A 26,624-nucleotide genomic window follows, 5' to 3' on the forward strand; every position below is an offset into this window, starting at 1 on the left:
GGAGTTAGAAAACAAACAAAATAACCAAAATGAGATATTTCATAGGAAGTTTTTCTGTCATTTGGATTTTCAAATAAAGTCACTAACCTGAGAATCATATGTAATTCTTTTTCCATGTTCTGAAAAGCATGGCTACATTTTATCTAAGAGTCATTAGGGAACATTAGAGTATTTTTATAACAAATAAACCCCAGGTTTTCAATAGTTTGATATAATAAAAGATTTAATAATTTAAGAATCTCATATATATTCCTGATTGGTTGGTAGCATCCTCCATGTTGTGATTCAGGGAGCCAAGCTTCTTCCATCTTGTGATTCTTTCATTCTTTAGGAACTCAGAGATTCCTACATATAGTTGGAGGAAGAAAACTGAGAGAAGAGAATTTCCACTAGGTTTTTAATTGTCTTGGTCTATAGGTGACACTTCACTTCCGTTCACATACCATTGAAGAAAAGTAGTAACACAGGTATAGCAGAGTGCAAGAGGGTTTGGGACATCTAATCTCTCGTTGGACAGTTGCTGCCCAGTGTTATCTTCATTCTATGAAGGGGGAGCACAGAAATTTAGTGGAAAGATGATGTTTCTGGCATATCAAGGGAGGTGAGAAATCTTTTAGACTGTTACCCATTTCTGGAAAATATATGTGATGGTCAGAACACAACAGTGGGAGTATTTTTCAGAAAGAAGATGCTAAAAATTTAATGTTGCTTGACTTTTTGGAGATTTCCTGTAAACAGAAAGGACCACAAAGGGAAGAACAGTTGTTAGAATAAAAGGAAAATGCACTTCCACTCCCATAAGATAAAACCTCATGGATCAAAGTTTATTTGAATCCATGGAAGGTGGCTGGGCCTGGGCTTTTGTGAAAGGATCTAGCCTAATGATACATTCTATTAGTGTGGGAAACCCCAGGAGAAAGTGTCCACAGAGAAATTCCAAATAAAAGAGAAGAGGAACCTACCAAGTCAATTGGAGAGGATCAAACAGCAAAAATGAATGGCCTCTGTTCTTTTGCCTCTCATCCAATATACATCCTGTAATGTGAAGCAGCCATATTAGAATGATGATTGCAGGATAGAAAGTGAGAATAAAAGGCTTGAAAATAGCAGGTCATATATACCTTCTTCCCACAAATGATCTGAAAAATTACTAGATAGTCTTGAGGATTAGAATGGTGTGCCAGAGAAGAAAGATCAGGAAAAACATTCAATAGGGTAAGAGATGAAAGTAATGATTGAATTTGGGTTTTTAAAAATACCTCAAAATGAAACCTTTTCACACTAGCAAACATTCCTGAGAAAACAACAGGGGGTGAAGAAATCCACAGATCCTTTGTTAACTTTGAGAGTAGTCATGGAAGAAACTTGTCAGGTTTCACACCACCATTCAGTGTACCCATTACTGTTACAAGAAATGAATGAGATAAATCTATATGGTGATATTTCTATGAACAAAAATAGCCTGAGGTGACATTGAGGGTGGCTTGAAGACTGGGGCAGTGTACCTGGGAAGAGAGAATAGTAAATGCACAAATACAAAATGAGCTTGGTAGGAAGGGACCTAGCAGGGAGAAGAAAAGAGCCTTGTGAGACTGGATTTTGAACAAAAAATATGTGAGGAGATGACTTGTGATCAGGTTGTCCTTGGTGCCAAATCTCCTAGTGACTCAAAGAGCAAAATGAGAGATTTTAGTCCATATGCAGTTTAGCCACTAGAAGATGCAGAAAGGGAAATAAACTGACATAAATTATGTTTCTAAACTTCTCAAAATGTTTCTTATATTGTAAGAAAATAATATATATGTAAATAAAATTTAAATGCTGAAAATATCTTACATTTGTTTTTAAATATACACATGCATTCATATTTCCTCAGAAAAGGTTTATAATGCAAAATTCAATATACCTGTTCACACATATTTTAAAATAGTATTTCATTATTATGTATTTGAATTTTTCATCATTCTAAATTCCAACATCTTGTGAATGTTCTTTCTGTTTTAAAATATTGATTTCTATTCCACAGGATTAAATATGCATATTTTAGTCATTTAATAAAGGAACTTGAGAAATGGAAGCAATTTTTAAAACAGCAATTATGTTGGCTAAAATGTTCCTAAAGTACAAGCAAGAGAAAAATATTGGATACCTTATAAAGGAACACTCTCTATTGAACCTAAAAGAACCCATGTGAAGATGAAAGACAGCTTTAGAAGTCCCCATGTACAGTCATTACTATTTTACTTGAGTTTCAAAACAAATCAGTCAAAACTGAAATATGTTTTTTAATTCCAAACATAAATTAACCTTAGAAGCCTACTCATCAAAGTAGAGGAATATGCCATTGGCAAGACAGATAATAGCGAAATATTTCAAATTTTTTAATAAAGTGTTCACATAAATTCACCTGACTCTGTACTTCTCATTGAGAAAGAGTTATTTATTATAAAATTGAATTGAGGATATGGCAAGCCACTTTAAACAACACTTAACCAGTTTTTCAGATGCAATTATTTTTATGTTTTATTGTTTATTAGGATGATTATGCATTTATGAAATTATATAAATAACAAAGCAAAGTGTTCAAAAAATAAACATAAATTTTGTTCACCTCATAAAATAACAATGAAAAATTTCCTTCCTTAAGTTATTAATCACATCAAATATTTTAAAAATATCTAATTTTATAACATTAAGAAATATTTATAGTTAAAAATTAATCTTGTCTAAGTTTTTTCACAATGGTTTGTCAGGTGGATATCTACAATACAAATTATTCATATAATACCACTTTTTTAAAGTGTCATTTATGTGACTTTTATCTGTTTCAGCTTGGAAGAAAATGATATTCGAGCCTTATGAAAATTCAAAATATTATTATACTCAAGTTTAAAGCATTTTCAACCATTATTAGAAATATATTGGATTTATAGGAACTTAAAACTAACTTTTGATTATAATGAAACATTTGTTTCTGATGAGTCTATTGCTGTTTTTGAGACTCCAGAGAATTTAATTTCAGAGCTTCTCAAGAGATTATAGTACCCACAGTTCTAAGCATTCAGTGATTACTGTCTGAAAGCTTCTCTCTAAAGGATTTTGAGGATGTTGTCTAGACCTACTGAATAAGAATGAAGTGGTCAGTTAGTGATATTTGTCATGGATGTGGCAAGGATGCTAAGGAGAAATTATAATATAAGTGCCTCATAGTTGTCATTCCCTGTTCCTACTCTTTAGATCCAAACAACATTAGAATGTTATATCCTCTTTGTAACATGAGGGCTTGCTCCTGTTAGATGGGTTGTAGATAACAGAGAAAATCGTAGCTTTGCAGTGGTTTTGCTTTATTTTCTGTTCAAGGCTTATATGTGATAAGACTTAGACAGTTCTATACCCCAGTATTTTATTCCTCCTTAGACCAGGGTCTAAATATCTAATGCATAGGTCTCAAAATGTGAGTCTGTCAAATCTAGCCTTATTTTTTTAAGAATTAGAATGTAATAAAACAAAGTATCAGAGAGCATCACATATGGTAAGAACAGGGATTATTTTGTAAAACATTTGTGATATGTGTAGATACACAGGATTGTACTGAAAATTGAATTATTCTGGGTTATGATTAAACAGGTTGAAAATCAGGGGCTTAGATTCTAGTATTTTTCCTGCTGTGAAAGATCTGTAGCATTTTTCCTGAACCGAAAATGATCTTCACTGAAAAATATCTGAGTAGCAGTCCAGGACAAATGTTTAGGCCAAAATGTTTCATTTTAGTTTTCTATCTTAAGCCCTAGGAAAAGTTTCTACCCAAATTTCCTTCCTTTAGGTTTTTGTGAATTTGATCCTTGGAAACATCCTAATCTAAGTCTGATAATAGTTTTACAAAATATGTGAGATTGCCTAGAATATGAGTGAACTCTAACATAATCAAGTTACTGCCAAAGGAAACACTGAAAAATCGACATCATAGTAGTAATAATACTGGTAGAAAAATATTTTAAATATAGTTTTATAAATAGTTGTCTTACCATTTAGCCACATGGATCTCTTTGTACTGTTTGCTGTTAAAAATAATAATCCTACTGTTTACCAAGATTAATAAAGAAAGATGTACAAGAAATTAAAAATGAATAAGATATATTCAATTGTGGATCAAGAATAAAATATAACAAATGGACTCCTATAATAGTTTTCTTTACATTTGCTTTCATAGAACAATAACTATGCTGACACTTAAAGCTGATTGTTTTGCATTTCTAGGAGACTGTTTGCATTGAAATACCTATCTCTAATCCAAAAGAAAAAATTATCCACATAGATGTGAAATTAACAAACGATGCCCTTAGTGGACTCCAGGAACTCACACTGAATCCATTAGAGCGTGTTAACTATATTGTCTGGTATTCTCCAGCAACAACAGGCTATAAAGAAGAAAGGTATGACATGAATATGCTGATATTGTTTATTATTGACCCTTTGAAAATAAGCTTTTAAAATTCTTTCTTTGCATGCTTTAATACTATTTCCTGATTAGAAGGTGCTAATTTGGAGTGAGCTTTTGTTTACTTCAGTGTGAAATTATTATTTATTGGTATATTAAGTTAAATAATTCCTAAAATTCTCCTTTGACCCTCTATTACACTTTTTAGTAACCAGATCATTCTGAGTGCAGCAACTGAACCAAATGAAACTTATTTCATGAGGACTAGGGACTAAACTTTCAATTTCCTTGAGGAAAATTACTCTGAGAATACTTAAAATGTATTCTCTCTGCAGTTGTCAAGTATACAATATTGTTATTAACTATAGTCATCTTGTCATAAAATAGATGAACTTAGTCTTCTAGTCTAACTGAAATATCGTTATCCTTTAACCAACTCCCCCCACTAACCATTCTGTCCTAGTCTCCTGCAACTACCATTCTACTCTCTGCTTGTGAGTTTGAGTTTTTCAGATTTACATATAAGTGAGATCATGTGGTATTTGTATTTCTGTGCCTGGCTAATTTCACTTAATATAATACAATCCAAGATAAATTATTGCTGCTTCTAGCACAATATCCTTTAATAGGAATTAAGTAATTGTTATTTTAATAAGCAGATAAGTAGATGAATATATTTGAGAAATTTTAAAGGATAAAGATTAGAATGTAAAACAGGAAAAGAAGAACTTAGCATATTAGAAAAGATGTTATTTTAATAGATTCCCTTAAGAAATGTTGGCTCATCCCATCTCTGCCATGTGACTGTACAGGCTTTGTGAGCACAGACTGAATCTTGGATTTTTAAAATCAGTATATATTAAAAGGCACAACCTGGGCTAATGCTTATTGACTGCCTACCTTATTATTATCATTGCAGCATATATTTTACATAATAAACACATAAAATTCTCATAACAACTCTAAGAGGTAGAACTGATTCCTCCCATTTTATATATGATGAAATTGAAGCTCAAAAAGCAAATGACTTGTTTGAAGTTATACAAATTAAAAATGACGGAGCTGACATATCAGTTATACTTTTAGACTACCACAAGCTCTGTTTCCCCAGAGCTGAGCACATAATAAAGGAAGCTCTTAAAAACCACATGTCACTTGATAGCCCTCCTATGAAAGTACATTCGCATTCACTTCAACAAACTAAATTTGGTTCAGTGATGGTTAAAAAATGGACTTTAACTCTTATTGATCCTGCACAACGTTGAAAATACTCATATATAAACATTTTCCACTAATTGAACAAACATATATTAAATAGATATTAATGTTATCATTATTTTTCTTGAATAATGACGTGATTTACTCACCAAATAGTAAAAAGTTTAAAAATATATTCACAGTAACAGTACAGTACATCACAGAGTACTTGTCAAATATTATGTTTGATACCAACTATTTCTACCAAATTGAGATATTTTATTTTTCTTGCCAAGCCTATTACACAATCTAAAACCACTGACAGGAATTTTTTCGTATCAATGCATTACAATTAAACATAATAGTGGGATTCATTATGCCATATTCAAATATTCACACAACATAATTTGATCAATCTTGTTCCCCCCACTTTCCCCTCCCTCCTCTCCTTCCTTTCCTGATCCCTTTCCTCTACTCTACTGATCTGCCTTCTATTATTGTCATTTTATTTTGGATACCAGGGATTGAACTCAGGGGTACTCAACCACTGAGCCACATCCCCAGCCCTATTTTATATTTTATTTAGAGACAGGGTCTCACTGATTGGCTTAGCGTCTGACTTTTGCTGAGGCTTTGAACTTGAGATCCTCCTGTTGCTGGGATTACAGGCGGGTGTTATTTTAATTAGTGCATTATAATTATATAGATTTATGATTTATTGTGGTATATTCATACATAGACATAGCATAATTTGGTAGATGTCATTCACCATTACTTTCCCATATACTCTCCTTGTCCCTTCCTCTCCATCCTCTTTCTCTACTCTATTGGTCTTCCTTCCATTTTACTAACAGTATTTTGTATATTTTTACCAGCATTATTTTCCAGCCTGAAATGGGGGAAGAGTTCTGGTATTTACTGAAATTAACTACTGAACTTCCAAAAACAAACACAATACCAGAAATACAATGTGACCTTGGAAAGTAAGTTCTCTTTAACAGAAAGATTATTTATATTAAAAAATATATACAACATCACTGTTTTAATGCATTTAATCTTTTTTTTAACAATACTTTTTTTTTTTAACAGATCTCAGGCATGTTAGGCAAGCACTTTACCTCTGAGCTACAACCCTAGCCTTAATATGTTAAAATAAGAACTAAATGTATTTCTAGTAGAAAACTTGTAAAAAAAAAAAAGCAGGGCTTAGTAAGTAAAGACTTTTGTTCAAAAGGATTATTGCAAAGGAGGGAAAGGGATGATTCCAATAGAAAGAATGCTTCAGAAATCTGCAAGGGCCACAAAATCAAATTGAAAAGAGATTGTACTCTTATAGGGTAAAGGAAGAGGAAAGCAGATATAAACAATCTTTTGGAGGGAATGCTAGACAATCAAGGGGAAATGGTCAGTGGGTTCTAATAGGAAAAGTATCTCACCACGGTAAATTGATTCACACAGGCTGAGAAAGGAAGCATGGCATGATCGTGTGTGTGTGTGTGTGTGTGTGTGTGTGTGTGTGTGTGTGACACAAACTTGCTTACACTTGGAAATAAGCAGAGTTCAGGGGCTTATAGGAAAGAGGGAAGCCTGATGAAAGTTTATTTAACTCAAAGCAGAGGATAGGCAATGGACAACTGTGAACACTTGATCATTTGGTTAATACCATGTTCCCTTGACATATGACCATTCATATTTATGTGATCAAGTTCCTATTACATGTCTGGCACCAAATTTGGTGCTGGTAAACAAGTCATAATGAACTTTTTAAAAGTATATACTCTAGTAGGCAAATTGGTGCCTTTTAGTTGATTTCTCTCCCACAGCACATCAAAAGTGTTGAATTTTTCCAGTACCAGATCTTGAATCAAAATATCACTACAAGTGATTCATTAAGGAAGTAATTTGAGAGAAATCAGTAGGAGAATAGAGAAAACAGGATAAGAAAGGAGAAGAAGCTAAGTGTGAATGTAATTGCATATGTAGTCCCTGACTGCCTGATTCTTAAGACAGACAGCGAGAGGGGAGAGAGAGAGCTATCTGGACCCTAGTTCTAAAGACACAGTTTGCCATGCCTTGAAGCAAAGGAACTGGTTATTGTTGTTTGGGGCTTTTTTTTGTAGTCTGATCCCTATTCTACTTTTTATTTGGTAGATAGCAATTATGTATATTTATGGGGTATAAATGTGATTTTTCTACACTGTGAAATAATCAAATAAGGCTAAATAGCATATCTACCACCTCAAATTGTGAGAACATTTAAAAAATTTTAGCTATTTTGAGATATACAATACATAACTGTATTGTATTGTGGGCTTTTGAACTCCTAAACTAGTCACTACAAGCATCTTTGGAATGACACACAAACTCCCAGGCATGTCTGCTTTCTGTAGTGTTCAGGGGGTTCCTGGATCCATGAAAAATCATCTAAAGGACTTAGATGAGAGATTAACAGCAAACATGCAGAAAAATAGGATGAGGGCAGATAACTGGTAAAAAAAATTAATAATAATCTACTAGGGTAGCTGAGTGTGGGACACCAGCATGTCTGATTCAACAAGTTATTTACAAACTAAATCCTAGTTATATACATATTTCTAATTTTAAATTGTTAATATATAATAACCATATATAAATGTTATTAACAAATATAAAACAATTATGTGAAAATTCGACTCACTTTTCTCATTATTTTTTTCATTCTAGTAAAAAGTGCTAGAATTTTTCTTTTAAAGTTCTCTAGTTATTTTTAAGCACATTTTTCTAAAATTTAATTTTTTATGAAAGTCATACTTATCTATGATTAAAAGTCCAATAATTATAATACTAGAAGGTGTTTGATAATAACTATCTTTTAACCAGCTCATCCTGTATCCTTATCCTTTTTGGAAGTTTGTAAGATCTTTTCATTCGGTATCCTTACCTTAAAATTCTTAATGATATGTCTTGCCATGACTCTATTTTCGTATATTTTTCTAGATAACTAGAGACTGCTGGTTTTTAAATTTATTTATTTGTTTGTTTTGTTTTTGGTACTGGGATCCTGGAGATTCAACCCAGGAGCACTCTATCACTAAGCTATATCCCCAGCCCTTTTTCTTTTTCTTTTTTGATACTGGGAATTGAACTCAGGAGCACTCAACCACTGAACCACATCCCCAGCCTTATTTTGTATTTTATTTAGAGACAGGATCTCATTGAGTTGCTTAGTGCATCACTAAGTTGCTGGGGCTGGCTTTGAACTCAGAGATCCTCCTGCCTCAGGCTCTGGAGCTGTTGGGATTACAGGTGTGTGCCACTGAACCTGGCTATTATTTCTTATTTCAGACAGGTTCCCATTAAATTGGTGAGGTTGGCCTTGAACCTGAAATCCCCCTGCCTCAGTCTCCTGAATCAGTGGGATTGTAGGCATAAACCACTGTGCCCAACTTGGAGATCTCTTTTTTTTTTTTTGTCAATATTTTTTTAGTCGTCAATGGACCTTTATTTATATGCGGTGCTAAGAATCAAACCCAATGCCTCACACATGCTAAGCAAGTGCTCTACCACTGAGCTACAACCCAGTCATTGAAGATCTCTTAAAATAAGGAGATTTGTGAATTTCAGTTCTTAGAATTCTTGAATTATACCATCTCTATTTTCTCTTTACTTCCTATATCTCTATTTTGATTTAGTATTTGGGGGCTGATTTTAAATGTTCCTTTCTGTTTACCCTTTTCCCTAGTATTTGTATTCAGACAGATTAACTCAATTTTATTTTACAGTCCTTCTATTTAGTTTTATGTCAGCTATCAATATCAAAGACCATTTTGTTGTTATTATATGGGAGACAGTTAGACATATGTATAATGAGTAGGAAGTCATAAAAAGTCTGGAGTGCAGTGGAAACATTGTTTGGGGCTACACATTTAGTTGTTCCTAGGTTTGTTTTAAGTTAAAGAGAAGAGCAAGGTAAATAAAAGGACTATGTATTTGCACTTCTATGTCGGAGGCAACCGTAATTATCATCCATAGTTGGCCTTATAGATTATTATTAATGAGTCTCAGAAAGATTGATAGTAGTCACTTAATAAATCATTGGAAAAATGAAATTAATTCCATTTAGTTACACAAGGAACTTTCACATATTAGAGGTATCTTTTGATTTATGAATTTTATAGTAAGTACATTTATCCTTGTGGATTCATGATATTTTATCATCACTTGGATTCTGTATAATGTGTTTTAATTTTTTAAATATCTTTTTTTACTTGTAGATGGACACAATAGCTTTATCTTGTTTATTTAGTTTTTTTTTTTTTTTAATGTGGTACTGGGGATTGAACCCGATGACTCACACATACTAGCAAGCACTCTACCACTGAGCCATAGCCACAGCCACAGCCCTGTTTTAATTTTTTTTATTTTGCAATAGTTTGAGACTATAAAAAAGTTGAAAAACAACAGGGCAGAGTTCCCATGTATACTTTACCCTATAATTGGTTTTGAAGATGCTACTTCTTGTTTTACTTGATTTATTAAAATTATCACTTTTTGTTTTTCATTGTTCATATGTTGATTTTCCTCTTCCTATACTATATTAACAAATTTGAAATGATTTTGATGAAAAAAATTCTCATAGCTATGAAGAAATATAAAACTAAATAGTAACATTTTGAACACTTCAGAAATTGAATTTTGTCCCCTAAATAATATATGTATCAACAATCCTGAATATACACATGTACAATCTACAATTTTCCATCTCTAATTATTGGAAACCTGGCATGTAAGAAACTATTAGATTCACTTTAATTTAAAAAACTTACTGGATGAACAATGAATCAGCATTTATTTTTTATTAGTACATTTTAATTATACAGAATAATGACTTTGATTGTGGCATAGTCATATATGCAAATAGCATACTTTGATCATACCCACCCATCATTGCCCTTCACATCCCTCTCCTTTTTCTCTTCCTCTTCTCTAATAGTCTCCCTGCTACTTTCATGTCATTCAAATACGTCTTTAGTTTGTATTTTTCTCTTTAGCCCATGGTGATTGCAGATTTTCTTGCTTTTGATATGCTTGAAATGGAGATGATACAAAAAACATTTCAAATGTCATCAAGTTATAATAATAGTTTGCAATGAAATAGACTTTAATACCCATAAATCTTATGCTGTTTTTTTTTTCATTTGCTTCTTTAGAGAATGTTTTAAAATATAGTTCACTTTATTTCATAATTACAACATGTGTTGGCAGGCTGTCAATTGTAGTTCTATTTTTGCAAAGTGATTTCTTATTAAGAAAATATAAATAGAATTCTATTTAAGTTATAATTAGGAGTGTTTTTTAAGTACACATTTTGGACCAAATATATTTTGTTTTATTTTGAATTGAGACTCTGTGGCTACAGCTGGAACCCCTCTTGAACTTCAGACTCGTGTCTCCATCTGTATGGTAGACATTTAATTAAATTTGCTACAGTCTCATTATCTCCTAGCAAAGCTTCCTGCTGTGTGTTTTCTCTCATTTAGTGTCCTCACCATGCAAGCAGACATCCAAGCCATGGCTTTAAAACTTTCTTGACTGTACCCCCCATTAAAAAGTCTGCTTTATTGTGCAACCCTAAACACACACACACACACACACACACACACACATATACACACACACACATTTGAAATGGGAGCATCATGAACAATACCTACTCACATCTTGTGTGATAAACTGATTTATTTACTTCATTCATTTTTCTATTTTTGTTTCTATTTTGTGAGGAGAACTCCATATAAAATAAAGGTAACGATTTTAAAGTAAAATACTCAGTGCATTCAAACTGTTGTGCCATTAAAGTACATTTAAACTGTTGTGCAGCAACACCTCTGTCAACTTTCAAAAACATTTTCATCAACCCAACAGGAAACTCCTTATCTATGAAACAGTCACTGTAATTTGCCCCCTCCTCACAGATCCTGGAAAACACTAATTGGTTTTCTTTTTTCTTTGGTGGTGGGGCGGGGGGTGCACCAGGGATTGAACTCAGGGGCACTCAGCCACTGAGTCCCATCCCCAGCCCTATTTTGCATTTTATTTAGAGACAGGGTCTCACTGAGTTGCTTAGGGCCTCACCATTGCTGAGGCTGGCTGTGAACTCGTGATCCTCCTGCCTCAGCCTCCAGAGTCCCTGGGATTACAGGCATGTGCCACTGTGCCCAGCTAATTGGTTTTCTATATATTTTACATATTATGTAAAAACAAAATCATATGTATATTACCTCTTGTGTCAATTTCCATTTTAGAACATTATGCTAATTGCTACTTACAGAGTAAATCTAACAGTTCAGCAGTGGGCCATCCACATTCTCTATAGGTCCCTATACAGGGTCTCAGTGCTTCTTGTCACTTCTGTTTCCAAACACAGACTTTCACCATTTTGCATTTCTCCTCCCTACCTAATATCTCAGAAAGCTTTTGCCTCCTCTCTGTTCCTACTGCTCAAGCCCTCATTGTCTCTCACCTGGATTATCATACTATAATTAAAATTAGATTTGGTGCCTGCCCTCCTTTCCAACTGCAGTTTGTTTTCTAACTAGTTGCCAAGAATTTTTTGGCATATATAATTAAGAATGCCACACTTCCACTTAAGAGACAACCAACCACTTCAGCTTACTTTATTGCCTTTAAATAGAAATGAAAGTGCTTTAGAATGCTATGTGAGGCCCTTCCTATTCTTTCTTCCTACCTATTGTTCAACCTCATTCCAGCCACTACTTGTAGATCCAATAGCAATACCATATTGTATTTGTTTTTTCCTCCCTGAGGCAGTAAACTGGCTATACCATGAGCATCATTCAGAACTGATTTTAAACCTCCTCACATTAAAATCACTTTGCATATTAATGAACTGAGACTGATGGGATACCTCTTAATTTTTATTTTGATTAACAGGAATAACTATGCCTCTCCCATTACAACTGAATGTGGCTCCACTATAGGAGACCTTTGTTTTCTGCAAATTATATTTGAAAATAAGCATAAACTATTGCTATATAGTCATCTAATTGAATATTTTTTTTTCAAATTCTTTCTTCAATTTTTTTTCATCTTGTATCAGGAAACTCAGTAGTGAACGGTAAAAGTCAAAGTGTTAATAGCAAGAATGTTTAAGAAAATATGTATTGCCCAGAACATTACCCTGAAAATTCTATTTGATTCCCTAGAGTTTGAATATCTGAGAGGCTATAAAAATGTAGCTAAGGAAATGTCCTTAATTTTCTCAATTTTTGTTTTCTTATCACATGGAAACCATTTCAATTTCACTTTTACATGGCTATTGAGTTTTGTTGCTTAATCACTATTGAAAGCTTGCGAGACACAGATTATTTAAAAAGTAATATATTGCCAGGCATGATGGGCATACACTTATAATCCCAGTGACTCAGGAGGCTGAGACAGTACCAAAAAAAATTGATATGCTAAATCACAAATATCTGAAAAATATGCTTGCTGAAAATAAATATAAATGTAACTAGTGCCATACCATGTGAAGTAATTAATCTACCCCAGACTAAGATTTAAATGCTGATTATATTTGAATTAAATTTTATAGGTGTACACATAATTTTAATGAGCTGATAAATTGGATTTAGGAAATTATGAACAATTTCCCTTTAGCACTTCCAATTTTTTATAGTAATTAGATGAGCCACTTGTCAATCAAGAAAATAGAAATAGGAAAATGAACCTTATTCATAATAGTATGTATATTTTTTGTAGTACTGGGGATTGAATCCAAGATCTCATGCTTGCTAGACAAGTGCTCTACCACTGAGCTACATCCTCAGCCCACTAATATATTTCCAACATGATTTACTCATAGCCTAATCCAAGGCATATACCTGCAGCTCCAATATTTAAATAAATGTAAGGGTGTCAGAAATAAACAATTTTTTAATTTCAACTAATCACAAGCTGCTTGAAACTGATCAGGGAAGAGAAAATAGTTGAAATCATCCAGATCTGAGTTGAAACATAAATCACTAAATGCAGTTAAAAAATGTGTACATCATATTGGATTATGAATTGTATTGTACTTTTTTTATTACAGTAGCATGGAAAACTAGTTTGAGATTTATTTCATATTTTTCTATGGGCTCACCCTATTCCATTATGACTTCAGTTGAGATTAATAAATTACATGGATTCCAGATAGCAAATAACATTACATTCTGAGGTCATGGGAGCACTGGGAGTATGGACTTCAAAAAATGTATTTTTGAGTGCTACATAAATTTACTAGACAGTTTGACTTATTTGGCATAGATAGCAGACGGACAGAATTTTTTCTTTTTTTGAGTAATTTATTTTAATTTTTGATTGACAATTGTTTTTTGCACAATCAAAACATAACATTGTACCCCATAAATTTTATAATTTTTTTATGTGCCAACATATGTTTTGGGGAGGATACAATTCAACCTGTAATGGTCAAGTTATGGAATTATTATTGAACAAATTTGTGAATACAGCAACTTCACTATTTTTGTATTTCCTCCCAGGTATGTCATACAGACTATTCCCTTATATAATCCTACACACGAAACTTTAGAACTTCAAGTAACAAACAGTAATCCTGAAAATTTTGTCCTGGAAATTGACAGAAGATCACCAGTAAGTACATTCAGAAAGTCATGAGACCTACTGCTACTAGAGCATTTTGTAATTCTGAGTTTAGGACACGATCATTTTAATTAATAATTTTTCGAATTCTTAAAAAAAATAAAAAATATAATTTTCTATTATATACATTGTCCCTTGAATGTATATAATACCATTGTATATATACCATTAAAACACTGTTGTGTTATATAAATTTTTAAGATTCTATATACTAAAATCATGCTCACTGTCACTGAATTCTAAATAAACTGATTTTATTTCTCACCATTTTAATAATCAGGTTTTGAAAGTTTTCCAGTATCAGAATTTTAACTTAACAGTTACTATATACTTTCAGGCAAGAGACCACTTCTTTTCTAGCCCCTCCTGAGTTCCTGTCCCTTGCCCCCCACATACCCTTCCAGATAGTGCTGACAGATCTGCTTGTTTCTCATCCCCATTCCTGTACCTTTCCCATTTTCTCATTCCTGGGTCCTTGCAAAGATTAGGATGAAGTCAATGAGCCAAAATATTTTTCTTCTGCCTCCAAGTTACAAAACAAGTTCCTAAAATTTAATATGACTTTCTGTGTTTCCAAAGCATAGGACACCAATTATTTATAGTGAATGTGAAACCACATACTTTCAGGTAAACCTCAAGATAATTACAAGCCAGATGTACTGGTGCCCAACTGTAATCCCTGCTTCTCTGGAGGCTGAGGCAGGCAGATGGCTTCAGCCATGGAGTTCAATGCCAGCCTGGGCAGCATAGTGAGACCCTGTCTTGGAAAAAAAAAAAGAAGAAGATAATTAGAGTAGTTTATTTTCATCACAAGACCTCACAGTAAATCATGGAGCTCTGTTAATATGTAAGATATTTAAATAAAGGCTGTTATTATTTGTTGCTTAATGACTATTTAACAAATCTATAATTTTATTTCTTTATATATAAATGGCAGTTATTAGTTGCCAGGTAATAATATAATATTAAATTAGTTCTTCTATAATGTGTTAAATTAGAAATCACTAATTATTATACTGATAAAATTCATGGATACACTTTCATCTTAGAAAAAGTGTATTAATGCCATGCACATTGACACATGCTTGGAATTCCAGCTACTCAGGAGGTTGAGGCAGGAAGATTACAAGTTTGAGGCCAGTCTCATCAACTTGAGAGGACACTGGCTCAAGAGAAAAAAATTTAAAAAGAGGACTGGAGATATAATTCAGTGGTACTGTGCCTCTGGGTTAAATCCCCACTACCAAAATCAAAAGTGTAGTAAAATGATCATACATGGTTGTATCTTTTAAAATTATATTTTCTATAAATTATAAAGAGCATGGGGTTTAAGATATTGTTTGCCTATAACTGGAATTCCTCATTACAAAGTGGTGTTTTTTATCTCTATTTTTAAAGAAGAGTCATATATATATATATATATATATATATATATATATATATATTTTTTTTTTTTTTTTTTAATGTGGTGCTGAAAATCAAACTCAGCATCGCACTCATGCTACGCGAGGAGTGCTCTACTGCTGAGGTACAACCCCAGCGCCAGAAGAGTCTAATCTTCAACCCAAGGAAAACCAAAAGCAATATATGCATGCCACCTGAATCATATAATTAAGAATAGGGCTGAGGTTGTGGCTCAGCAGTAGAGCTCGTGCCTAGCATGTGCGAGGCCCTGGGTTCAATCCTCAGTGCCACATAAAAATAAATAAATAAAATAAAGATATTATGTCCAACTAAAAAATAAATATTTAAAATTAAAAAAGAATAGCTTATTTTCTTATCCTTTCCATTCATGACTTGCTAATTTATTCATTCTTTTACTGAATACTGACTATTCAATTAAGCTAATATTAGGAAATAAAAAGTTATGTATGAGAAAACACTTATATAAAATAGGAGACATTAACAAATATAAATGATAAAAAATGGAAAATAATATAAAATTTATTTTAAAATAAAATATTATTTATAAAAATATATTTATAAATAATATATGCATTTATATAATTATATGTACATATAAAAGTGTGTGTGTGTGTATATATATATGGTACTTACTCATGCCTTTCATTACATAACGTGTGTGTTCACATAAGTAAATATTTTTAAATCTTGATTATTTTTCATAAACACTTCAATGATTAGGAAGTCAAATAATGATATGAAAAACTTGTTTCCTTCCAACTGTATATAATCAAAAATTTCAAATGGATACAGAAGTTGAAATAATAATGCAGTGAACAATCTTGTACTTGCCATCTTGGTTCATAAATTATTAATGATTTGTCACATTTTTTTCTCTTTTTTTTCTTTCTTACATATCATGCTACTCAATTTGAAAGGAAATTGTAGATCACATGTCATTTCAACCTAAATACTTCAGAATGTTTCTTAAAAGCATATTATTCTCCTAAATTATCTCATATTCATGAGAATTCAAGTTTACTCAACTGTCACAAATTTTTTTTTCCCTTTTGAACTAGGACTCAGTATTCACATATTGGTATTAGTTATCATGATGATGCTTGTAATGAAATGATCTTAAATTTCAAAATGGTCCTACATTTAACATATCAAATATACCCCATTACATGAAACCACAGGTTTACTGTAGCTCATTTCTACCAATGGTATTTAGCCTTCTGTGTTTGAAATCATGGGAAATAATACATTCTTCAGTGAATTTCAGTGAGGTTTAAGTGGAAACAAGGGTTTTTAATAGAATTGCTATTTGATGATATACATTCCTTCATTTTTAAACACAAGCCTCTGTCATATGTTTATAGAAGAGGAATTTGAGGCTGGATAGGCTAAAAATTAAACCACATGGTTAGTAAAAATTAAACCATATGGCTAGAACTAGAATTAAAATCCAAGTTAATGTAGTATTGCATGATCATTTCAATAAGAAAAGATCTCTCTTCTCTATCTCAGTACACATTTGTCCATACAGATAAGTACATACACACATATATACATATCCTTATCTGTCAATATTTATAGAGAGAACAAAATATTTAGTCATATTTGCTAAGTTGAAAGAATTTATTAATTTTTTCTTGTTTTTGCTAAGGATGTTATTAAAACTATTTTACATCCCTGAAGTGCTTATTTTCTGATAACCCCAAAACATTGGAGATATTAGAGAACCAGTCTGAGAAAAAAAAAATATTTGCTAGAGATAAAACCATACATATTTATTCGGGAGGTGACTTCAAGTAGTAAATATAAAGTTAAATCTGCATTTGCATTTTATGGTCATTATCAGAGTTTATCAAGCACAAAATGATTTGTTTTACAGGGATTTAATAATGCTACTAAATTGCAATCTTGCTTTTTCAAGGCCTTTGTGGAAAAATGTATTACTGAAAAATAATTGACTCACTTTTCAGACATGTGTCAGTCATTCTATTATTTTATATGTTGATAATAAATACTGTATTATTTGCAGAGTAGCATTTAGATTACATAAGATACCCAAGGCTTCATTACATCGTGATGGAGTCATTTGTTTTTTTTTTCCCTCTCTTTAAGGAGAGAATTCAAGCTCCTATCATATCAACCACAGGTCACACCCTGAGAGTGTGTATTATAGTATGAAGAGGAAAACTTTATCATACATTTAAAAATCATATCTTCCCTCTATGCTTAGAAACAGTTTATTTCTTTTGACATTACCAAGGCTACAAGTTAGGTTCCTGGTGGCTTGACATGTACCATGAGATGGCCAGTAGGCCATGGACTCTTCAGTTAAATGCATATATCTATTATTAGGGCGGCAAACTTAACTTGTAAAATTTAATCCTGACTTCCTTTTACACAGTGAATAACCCTGTAGTCATTGTTTGGGGATAGGACATGTCAGGAGATCCATGCAGTAGTGTTCACCACAGGCTCTTTTATCAATATTCATAAACAGCCATACTGAGAACAGATAATGTACACAAGGCCACACATTCATCACTCAAACATAATATTTGTATTCAAGTAGCCACCTCAAACAAAAATGTTGATTTTTTGTTTCTCTTTTACGTCTTTCTGAATCTACGCAGCTGATTATACTTCCTCACTCTACCACAGAGATATCTGTTTATTTTTATCCTTCTGCACTTGGAAGAGCTGGTCATGAAACTTGTATCAACTTCGGCTGCGCTCAGGTATGATAAGAATATTTGTGGACTAATTCAAGTTAATGAAATTTCAAAATTAAAACATAAATAAATTCAAGTCATTCAGTTGACATCATTCACAAGTAAAATGAGTTCATTGTAAATCATTAATGAACTTTTGAAAATACAGTATATATTATCCATGTGCAAGCACCTAAATAAGGTTTTTCTAAATCTTTATATCACTTGAATGAAGGAGAATATCTACCCAGGCTTAAAACATCAAAATTTTAAAGTAAATGTCAAATCACTGGTATATATGTTCATTCTCTGAGTTGAGTTTTACTACTCAACTTTCCATGGACTTACATATAAAAATGTAAAGAGTACAGTCTTGCAAATATTGTATTATATTTTTCATTCCATTTCCTCTGTATAGTGTTCCTGAATAATAATTATTTTTTAAAATAATTATCATTTTGGAAGCACCTTTAAATGTGGTATATGTCATTCTTTTTTTCTTTTTTTTAGAAAGAGAGAGAGAGAGAGAGAGAGAGAGAGAGAGAGAGAATTTTTAAATATTTATTTATTTTTTTTTAGTTTTTTCGGCGGACACAACATCTTTCTTTGTATGTGGTACTGAGGATTGAACCCGGGCCGCATGCATGCCAGGCGAGCACGCTACTGCTTGAGCCACATCCCCAGCCCCGATATATGTCATTCTAAGAGTCAACTTAATTCATTCTCACTATAGTTCTATACAGGAAGTATTGTCATTAACAATTTTATGGATCAGGATTCTGAGACAGAGAAATTAAGATTAAGTAGTCAGTAAAATGTTGAACCAAGAACTAGACTCAGGATATCTGGCTTCATTTCATTTTTATGGCTGCTTTTCACAGCTACCTATAGTTTACCAAGTGATTGGTAACTCTTTAATTGCCAATGAAAACTTGCACAATATTTTACATTTATTATTATTTTTACCTACTCAAATATTTATGGGGAGGAAAAGAAATAGACAAATGTACTGTATATCATAAGTGACACCAAGGAAATCATAGATGCCTGATGTTCAAGTACAGTAGAAACAAATATAATTCAGGGATCCCCATGTCAATTTGGGACCTATAGTGACTGAAGTGTCCTCTTTTTCAAAAAACATTTTCATTTATTTTTAGAAAAAAAAATTTGAAACTGTCAAATTTTCTAAATGATAGCTCACTTATACATGACCTGAAATAAGTACTATAGATTCCAGAAAATATTAAAGAAAACCAATAGTAATCCTTCCTAATACAGAAGGGAGAGTATAGTGAATATTACTATCTTGTAAATAAATACTTCTATCAAGGCTGATTTAAAAAAAAAACTGTGTAGATAGACACAATACCTTTATTTTATTTATTTATTTTTATGTGGTGCTGAAGATTGAACCCACTGCCTCACATGTGCTAGACAAGCCTTCTACCACTGAGCTACAACCCCAGGCCTAAGGCTGATCTTTTGCTTCATGGGATGTTTAGAGCTCTATCCTCTTAATTATTGGGGACATTTTAGTTGCTTGCAATTCTAGTGGAAATTGTATCTTTTCAAGGATAGTCTTGCACATCAGCAGGGCTATTATCAGTTTGGCATCTTAATTGCTTTAGAATAGCCTGGATATTGACTGTTAATTCTTTATTAAACAGAAAAGAACTCAAACAAGTAAATAATCATCTCAAACTGTTTGTGAATAAGCTGAACAGTGGGCTTGATTTCAGTATTTCTTAATATCTCCGTTTCAAGTTATAGTATAAATCTCTGAGGGTTCATTTATGGTTAGACTTTAATCAATAATTCCTCTGTTCAGCTTCTGGGTCCAGACCCCTTCAACCTTTTCGATGTATCTTTCTAACCTCTGTGATTTTTGTTGCCCTTTTTATCTCTGAATGATTCAGTCTTACTCTTTTATTTAATTCATTCAGTTGACATCTTTTGCAAGCAAAACCAGTTCAACATAAAGTATTAATTGAATGAAGTTTTGAAAAAAAAACAGTATATATTATGTATGAACAGGCATCTAAAGAAGGTGTTTTCAAAATAAAACTTTAGAGATTATATTTCTACATCTCAGAGTTTGGAATACCTTATTACCTTCAGGGGAAAACTCATAGATTTCTATCCCACTCAGTTTTTGATTGATCAAATCTATCTGAACTGACATGCACAACTGAGTAACTGATTAATCTAAAATTAACTGTTGGCAGTGCTCATAGGATAAATGTAAACTATTTCCAATTGTGCATTTTTGCTGACCTGAGGGAAATGGTTGTTTTTTTTTGTTTTTTTTTTTTGTTGTTGTTGTTGTTTATTTTGTTGGCTTCTGTTTAGGTCTATATAAAGAACTCTGCAGTCTAAAAATCTAACTCTGGGCTCAAGTTATTTGTGCAGATTTTGAATCCTCAGATTAAGTGTTAGGTAATCACAACTTCAGATATCATGAATTTATTATGCTACCAGAGTCTCTCAATGAGATTACATTACTACATAACAGTTGGAAGCACCAGATGTGCTAATTGGAACTTTTCATTGGTTTCAAACATGTTGAGATTTTCTTTTATAGTTTTCAGATGTTTCATTTTAATTTTCAAACAGTTGCCCTTGTTTATTGCTCTTATATACAATTCTGTGACTTGTTTCCTCTAAAGGTCAGAATAGCAAAAATTGAAAAGATAAAAATTCAGAATGGTTTTATAACCCAGCTTGAGTGTATGATCCTTGAAGCCTACATCTATGGAAAGTTCTGTTGATTCTCAGCAAGTTTTAATTTTCTGGAGGCCCTGCTCAATGTACAAGCTAGATTTACTATCTTTTACCCCCCCCTTGCTTTATATTTTAAGAACATCAGAATTATATTTTTATTGTCTCTCCTGTAGTAGAAGTTTGAGATAAATATGAGCTGAAAATATTATTTTTAATGCACATGTTTGCTGGGTTATTTTTTAATTTCCCTGTCTGAATTTAAGTGGATAATTTAATCAATGCCAGGACAACTGTAAGATATCAGCATTCAGAAATGACAGGATGTGGTTTAACATAAAAACTCAATATTCCATGTCACTTTAGGAAACATGAAACATGACCTTCTTTAGTTTAGCTCATCCCTAATGGTTGAAAGTAACTGGATTTCATTTGTGGGTCAATTATATAAAATCAGGTTAGGACAACATAATTGAAAATATAGTAAACTTATATCACGTGAATAGAATCTGTGACTAACAGTAATATAGTCATTTGAATATAATATGAAGCTATAACTTGCCTTTAATTCTTCCTATTAAAAGATGGCATTTTGTGCAATTCCTGCCTCTGCTTATCCTAATTTGGAGCAACCTTAAAAAAAGTTTCCTTCTTTTTATTGGAGTTCAATCTTGGAAACATCTATGTAGTTTGAGAGATTATAAATCAGGACAATCACTGGCTTTTGCCAATGACCTTTTCATTCATCTGTAACATGAACAAAGGGTTTGATGTATAAGTATAAAATATCTAGAACCAAATCATAATCTGTTATACTTTCAAAGGATTTTTATTCTAAATGGACACAAAGAAAACATTTTCAAACAGCACTTAGCAGGCTTATGAAACCCATGTCAAAACAAGGGCTACATTCAATCTCCTTCACATATTTTTAAGTCATTCATCCATTTCATGTGATAACAGAAAATGTATTTGATGTATTAGATGGTGAGGATAAATAACATCCCATGCAGTTGTAAACACTTCCTTTTAATGGGAATTTAATATATGCTTCACCTTACTTGTCTTCATGCAGTGAGTATCTTAATTTCGTTTGCAATTCGCCCTGAAATTTTGGAAACTATGTGCAATGTTTAGTATCCAGGATTTTAGACAAGTTGATATTAAAGCATACCATGAATATAAATGCAAGATATCCAATTAAAGATTCTTTTCTGTGCCTTAATTAACCTTATATGTATTGAAATATGTTGCATATTTGATTTCTGTTCCTTTGTCTCCTCTTTTTTCAGTGTAAAAACAGACTGATTTTTCAATAAAATCAAAAGGAATTTGAAAAAGAGAGATGAAAGAATACATGTTAAATATTGACAATGAACCTTTTCTTGCCAAATTTTTTATGTGTATTACATTTATTAACAGTTGCAAATATAATGTGTGTGATTAGGATTATCTTACAAATGTTTATCCTCAAACAGTTTAAAGAATGGAAATTCTGCCTCTATGGAGTAGGACTACTCCCCCAGCCTGTAGACACAGAAAAAATAACCACCCCTCTTGGTCTTCAGTCATCTTTCATTATACCTTTCAAAAATCCCACTGAGGAAGATGTTGTCATCAACATCGTGTTAACAAGTAAGTTGTTTTTCTTGTATTTACATATAATTTTGTAGCTAGTAATCAAACTTATTTTATCATAGAATAAAAATCATTATATAAAAGAGAAAACATGGAGAGAGATATGAAATATGTTGGTTTATAAATCACAGCTTACAAATGGTGGAGCCAGAATCAGGTATTTATGTACCAAGTCAATTTCTTCCAATATTATCTGTAAACTTAAATATACAGTAAATCTGTAAGATTATTATGATATTAATCAAATATGCCAGTATTTATTCTTTGAAAGTTTATGGAAATTCTTGTGTTATGATTCTGTTTCTCCCTTCTTTTTTTAAATAAATAGGTAGTATATCTGATTAAGTATTTGTTTCAACCAGTCTTGTTGAAGATGCATGCTTTTAAATTAGATTGCATAAAGTATTTAATCACTTTATAGTAAATTATTTAATACTGTGAGTCCAAAATAAAAATTAATTCATCATGAGTTTTCTGAAGCACATTTAAGTCCAATATTGGACATTATCAATGTGTTTTTGATTATTATTCCTATTTCTACTATTAGTATTAATATTATTACTTTCAACTACTATTGCTACTATAGTAATTGGTAATTTGGTGATTATAGTTTTATATGTTAAACCTTTTGATATAAAAACCTACTTGCTTTCCAGAATGGTTATAATATTGTAATTCATACTCATTAAATATATTATAGATGTCACCTGTTTTCTTGAGTCTAATCAACTCTGAATAGCAATATTCTCCTTAATCTCCATCAGTCTGATTGGGGGAAAATTGTATTTTATCATCATTGCAAATTTATTATTTTTTTATTAGCACATGATAGTTATACATAGGAGCTGGTTTCATCTCAACAAATTCCTACATGCATGGAATTCAATTGTAGTTCATGTTTTTCCCCTTTTCCCTCCCCTTCCTTTTTCCCCCATTCTCCTTTCTCTATTGATCTTCCTTTTATTCATCTATTTATTTATTTTTGATTGGTTCTTTCTATTTATACATAAAGGGGAAATTCCCTGTGGTTTATTTATATATGCACATAGAATTATTTTAAAAAATTCATTCCACATTTTCTTCCTTTCCCATCCCTCCTCTCTCCCTCTTGATCTCCTTCTACTCTACATCTTTCTAATCTTCTATCCTCCTTTATTTATTTATTATTTATTTATTTATTTTAAAGAGAGAGTGAGAGAGGGGGGGGAGAGAGAGAGAATTTTTTTTAATATTTATTTTTTAGTTATCGGCGGACACAACATCTTTTGTTTTTGTATGTGGTGCTGAGGATCGAACCCGGGCCGCACGCATGCCAGGCGAACGTGCTACCGCTTGAGCCACATCCCCAGCCCTATTTATTATTTGTGATTAACGCTTATCCTGAATGTTATTTACCTGTTGGCATTTTGGTTTTTCCTGATCATCCCTTCATGCTCTTTGTATGAAATAATTTTAAAAATTATAAAAATAATGTCATGTCATATAAAATCCTTATAAATACTTTGGTTGTTATGAGGAGAGGTATGTAGTATTTAGTAAAAGCTGATTGAAGACTCAAGGAACTCGTCATTTTAAGGTAGAAGAGACTAGAGCATATGTATAAGCAGAAGGAAGAAGCTAGAGTTGAATAGGAGTTAATGGTATAAAGGAGGGAAGGTTTAAATGATGAGCTGAGGCTCTTGGTGGACTGAGCTCATGGTCAAGGTATACACGTTAACCTTGAACAGGAGGAACATTTCTTCCTTTGAACAGGTGGGAATAAGAGAAAAGAAATGCAAATGTAGATACCTTGTTATAAGGTAGAGGGGCTTGGGAATTAAGAGCAGTCATGTTTACATTTTCTTCTGCTGAAGAAAGGAGATAGAGTAGGAAATTTGAAGAGTAGTGATTTGGAATAACTGCTGGAGGAAAAGGAATAGGTAGTTGAAAAAAATTCAAATACCAAAGGCATTGTGTCCTTTGGGTTTAGAAACCACACATTTAGATAGGGACCAAAAAGATGTTGTGAAGCTTGTATCAATTGTACGACTCAGAATCTCTGGTGTGGGGAACTTGAGGCAGGCCAAAGGATCTTTCCAGGGAATGAACTTCTCAGGGCAGATATAGGTAAATATCTTCATAATTATAAGTGTTTTAAAAACATACTGGAGTCAAGATTTTGATTTTAAAAATGTGAAATAATTTGTGGCCTCTTAGTTTTTGAAAATCTGCCTAAACTTCTTCCTTCTTTGTAATAAGAAAATACAGCAAACTTATCAATTAAAACTTTTATCAGTTATTTGCTATTGAAACATTCTCTTTTAAGTAAACTTACTCTCTGTAGGGGAAATGTTAAAACTCTTAATTTCTCCCTCCTCCTTTCTTTAAGCTGATAAGATGGGGCAAAGAAAATTATTGACCTCAGATACCTTAGCACTTGTCCACACTCCCTCCCTCCACCCCCAACTGTTCCTCTTTCCCTTTTCTTATTGATAACATCTTCCTTTGTGTCATATCTTCCTCCTTCTCCCTCTTTTAGACTCTGTTTTGCTAGGTGCCATACACCTACTTTGTGTTCATATTCCTTGGTAAATAAGCTCACACAATTTGGCCTGAATTGTTGAACATTTGTGGAAAAATGGGACTTATGAGAAGAATAAAATATTTAACATGTATGCCAAATATACACATTACAAAAGGTGCTATGTTGATACCTTCTCATTTAAATATTTGTAAATGTCTTTAAATTATTTAATGATGGAACTATACAACCTGTTGCTATCTTTCAAAAGGAAGCAATATAGATATTCCTGGAGATAATACAGAATTCATGGAGTTTCCTTAGATTCAGAATACATCACCAAGAGGTGATACTCAGTGTGAATGATCTCACAGAATTGCAGATCCTGCATATCTCCCCCCTATCCCACGTGTGAGTGTGTGTGTGTGTGTGTGTGTGTGTTTGTGTGTGTTTCCTGCACCTGGAATCCTGAACCTGGAATAATTATTTTCCCTACTGAATAGCATGGCAGCATATATACAGCTTTATTTAAACATTGGTTATTGTAGTTAATATTTGTGGGATCTTTATGAGCAAGGTTTGTGTATTGGTCACTTATATAGCAAACAGGACAGAGTGGTCCATAAAAATATTAAGATTCTGATAACTAGAGACAACATGTAGTAGAAATAAAGTGCCAAAGATCCTTTGAATATTGAAAGGTATTATTTCTGGGAGAAGTGATAAACATGAAAATAGCTAAGATAGCAGCAGGAAAAATTATAGAGAATTAGGTAATCTAGAAGTTTGATAATGAGTTTGACATTCCAAAAATGCTGCTTTCCTGGGAAAACAGTAAGTTTTGAAAAATATCTATATATTTCTATACATGTGTTGGAGGAGGGGTGGAGACACATCAGGATATTGCAAAATTGCTAAATGCTGTGATAAGGAACCCAGGTTTAATTCCTTAGTGAGTTTTGAAAATATTTCCTTGTTTTATGTATTTATAAACTATATTCTATAGCATTTTAATAACTAACTAAAAATATTTGTTGACAATGGATATGGCTTGGGAGAGTAGACTGGTGTTGAGAGCTAATGCTTAGAAGGTTTAAATCCATATCAATGGAAAAGCACACAATATATTTCTAGAAGTTTCCCAAATCTCTGAGAGAATTCATTCATTTAGCAAACATTTAACATTTCATGTGCCCAGACTATCCTTTTTCAAATAACTATACTGTGCTGCCTAAACAAATGTTCTTAAAGGCTTGCTTACATTCCCAGTACTTTTTATAACCCAGATGAGTATTTGGTTATGGGTACTTTAAAATAGTCCAAAGCTAAAGATCAT

At 32.4% G+C, this 26,624-nt stretch overlaps 1 protein-coding gene across 1 annotated transcript in view; it reads left to right on the top strand.

Annotated features, from left to right (window-relative positions):
* Cfap47 (cilia and flagella associated protein 47) overlaps window positions 1–26,624 on the top strand; it is a 421,187-nt gene that overhangs the window by 312,485 nt on the left and 82,078 nt on the right. The window contains exons 52-56 of the mRNA XM_077107522.1: window positions 4,258–4,433; window positions 6,511–6,618; window positions 14,179–14,290; window positions 18,352–18,456; window positions 22,629–22,785. Coding sequence (XP_076963637.1) covers window positions 4,258–4,433; window positions 6,511–6,618; window positions 14,179–14,290; window positions 18,352–18,456; window positions 22,629–22,785 — 658 coding nt within the window. The remainder of the gene's footprint in view (window positions 1–4,257; window positions 4,434–6,510; window positions 6,619–14,178; window positions 14,291–18,351; window positions 18,457–22,628; window positions 22,786–26,624) is intronic.

This window comes from Callospermophilus lateralis, chromosome X, assembly GCF_048772815.1.
Source record: "Callospermophilus lateralis isolate mCalLat2 chromosome X, mCalLat2.hap1, whole genome shotgun sequence".
Lineage (NCBI taxonomy): Eukaryota > Metazoa > Chordata > Mammalia > Rodentia > Sciuridae > Callospermophilus > Callospermophilus lateralis.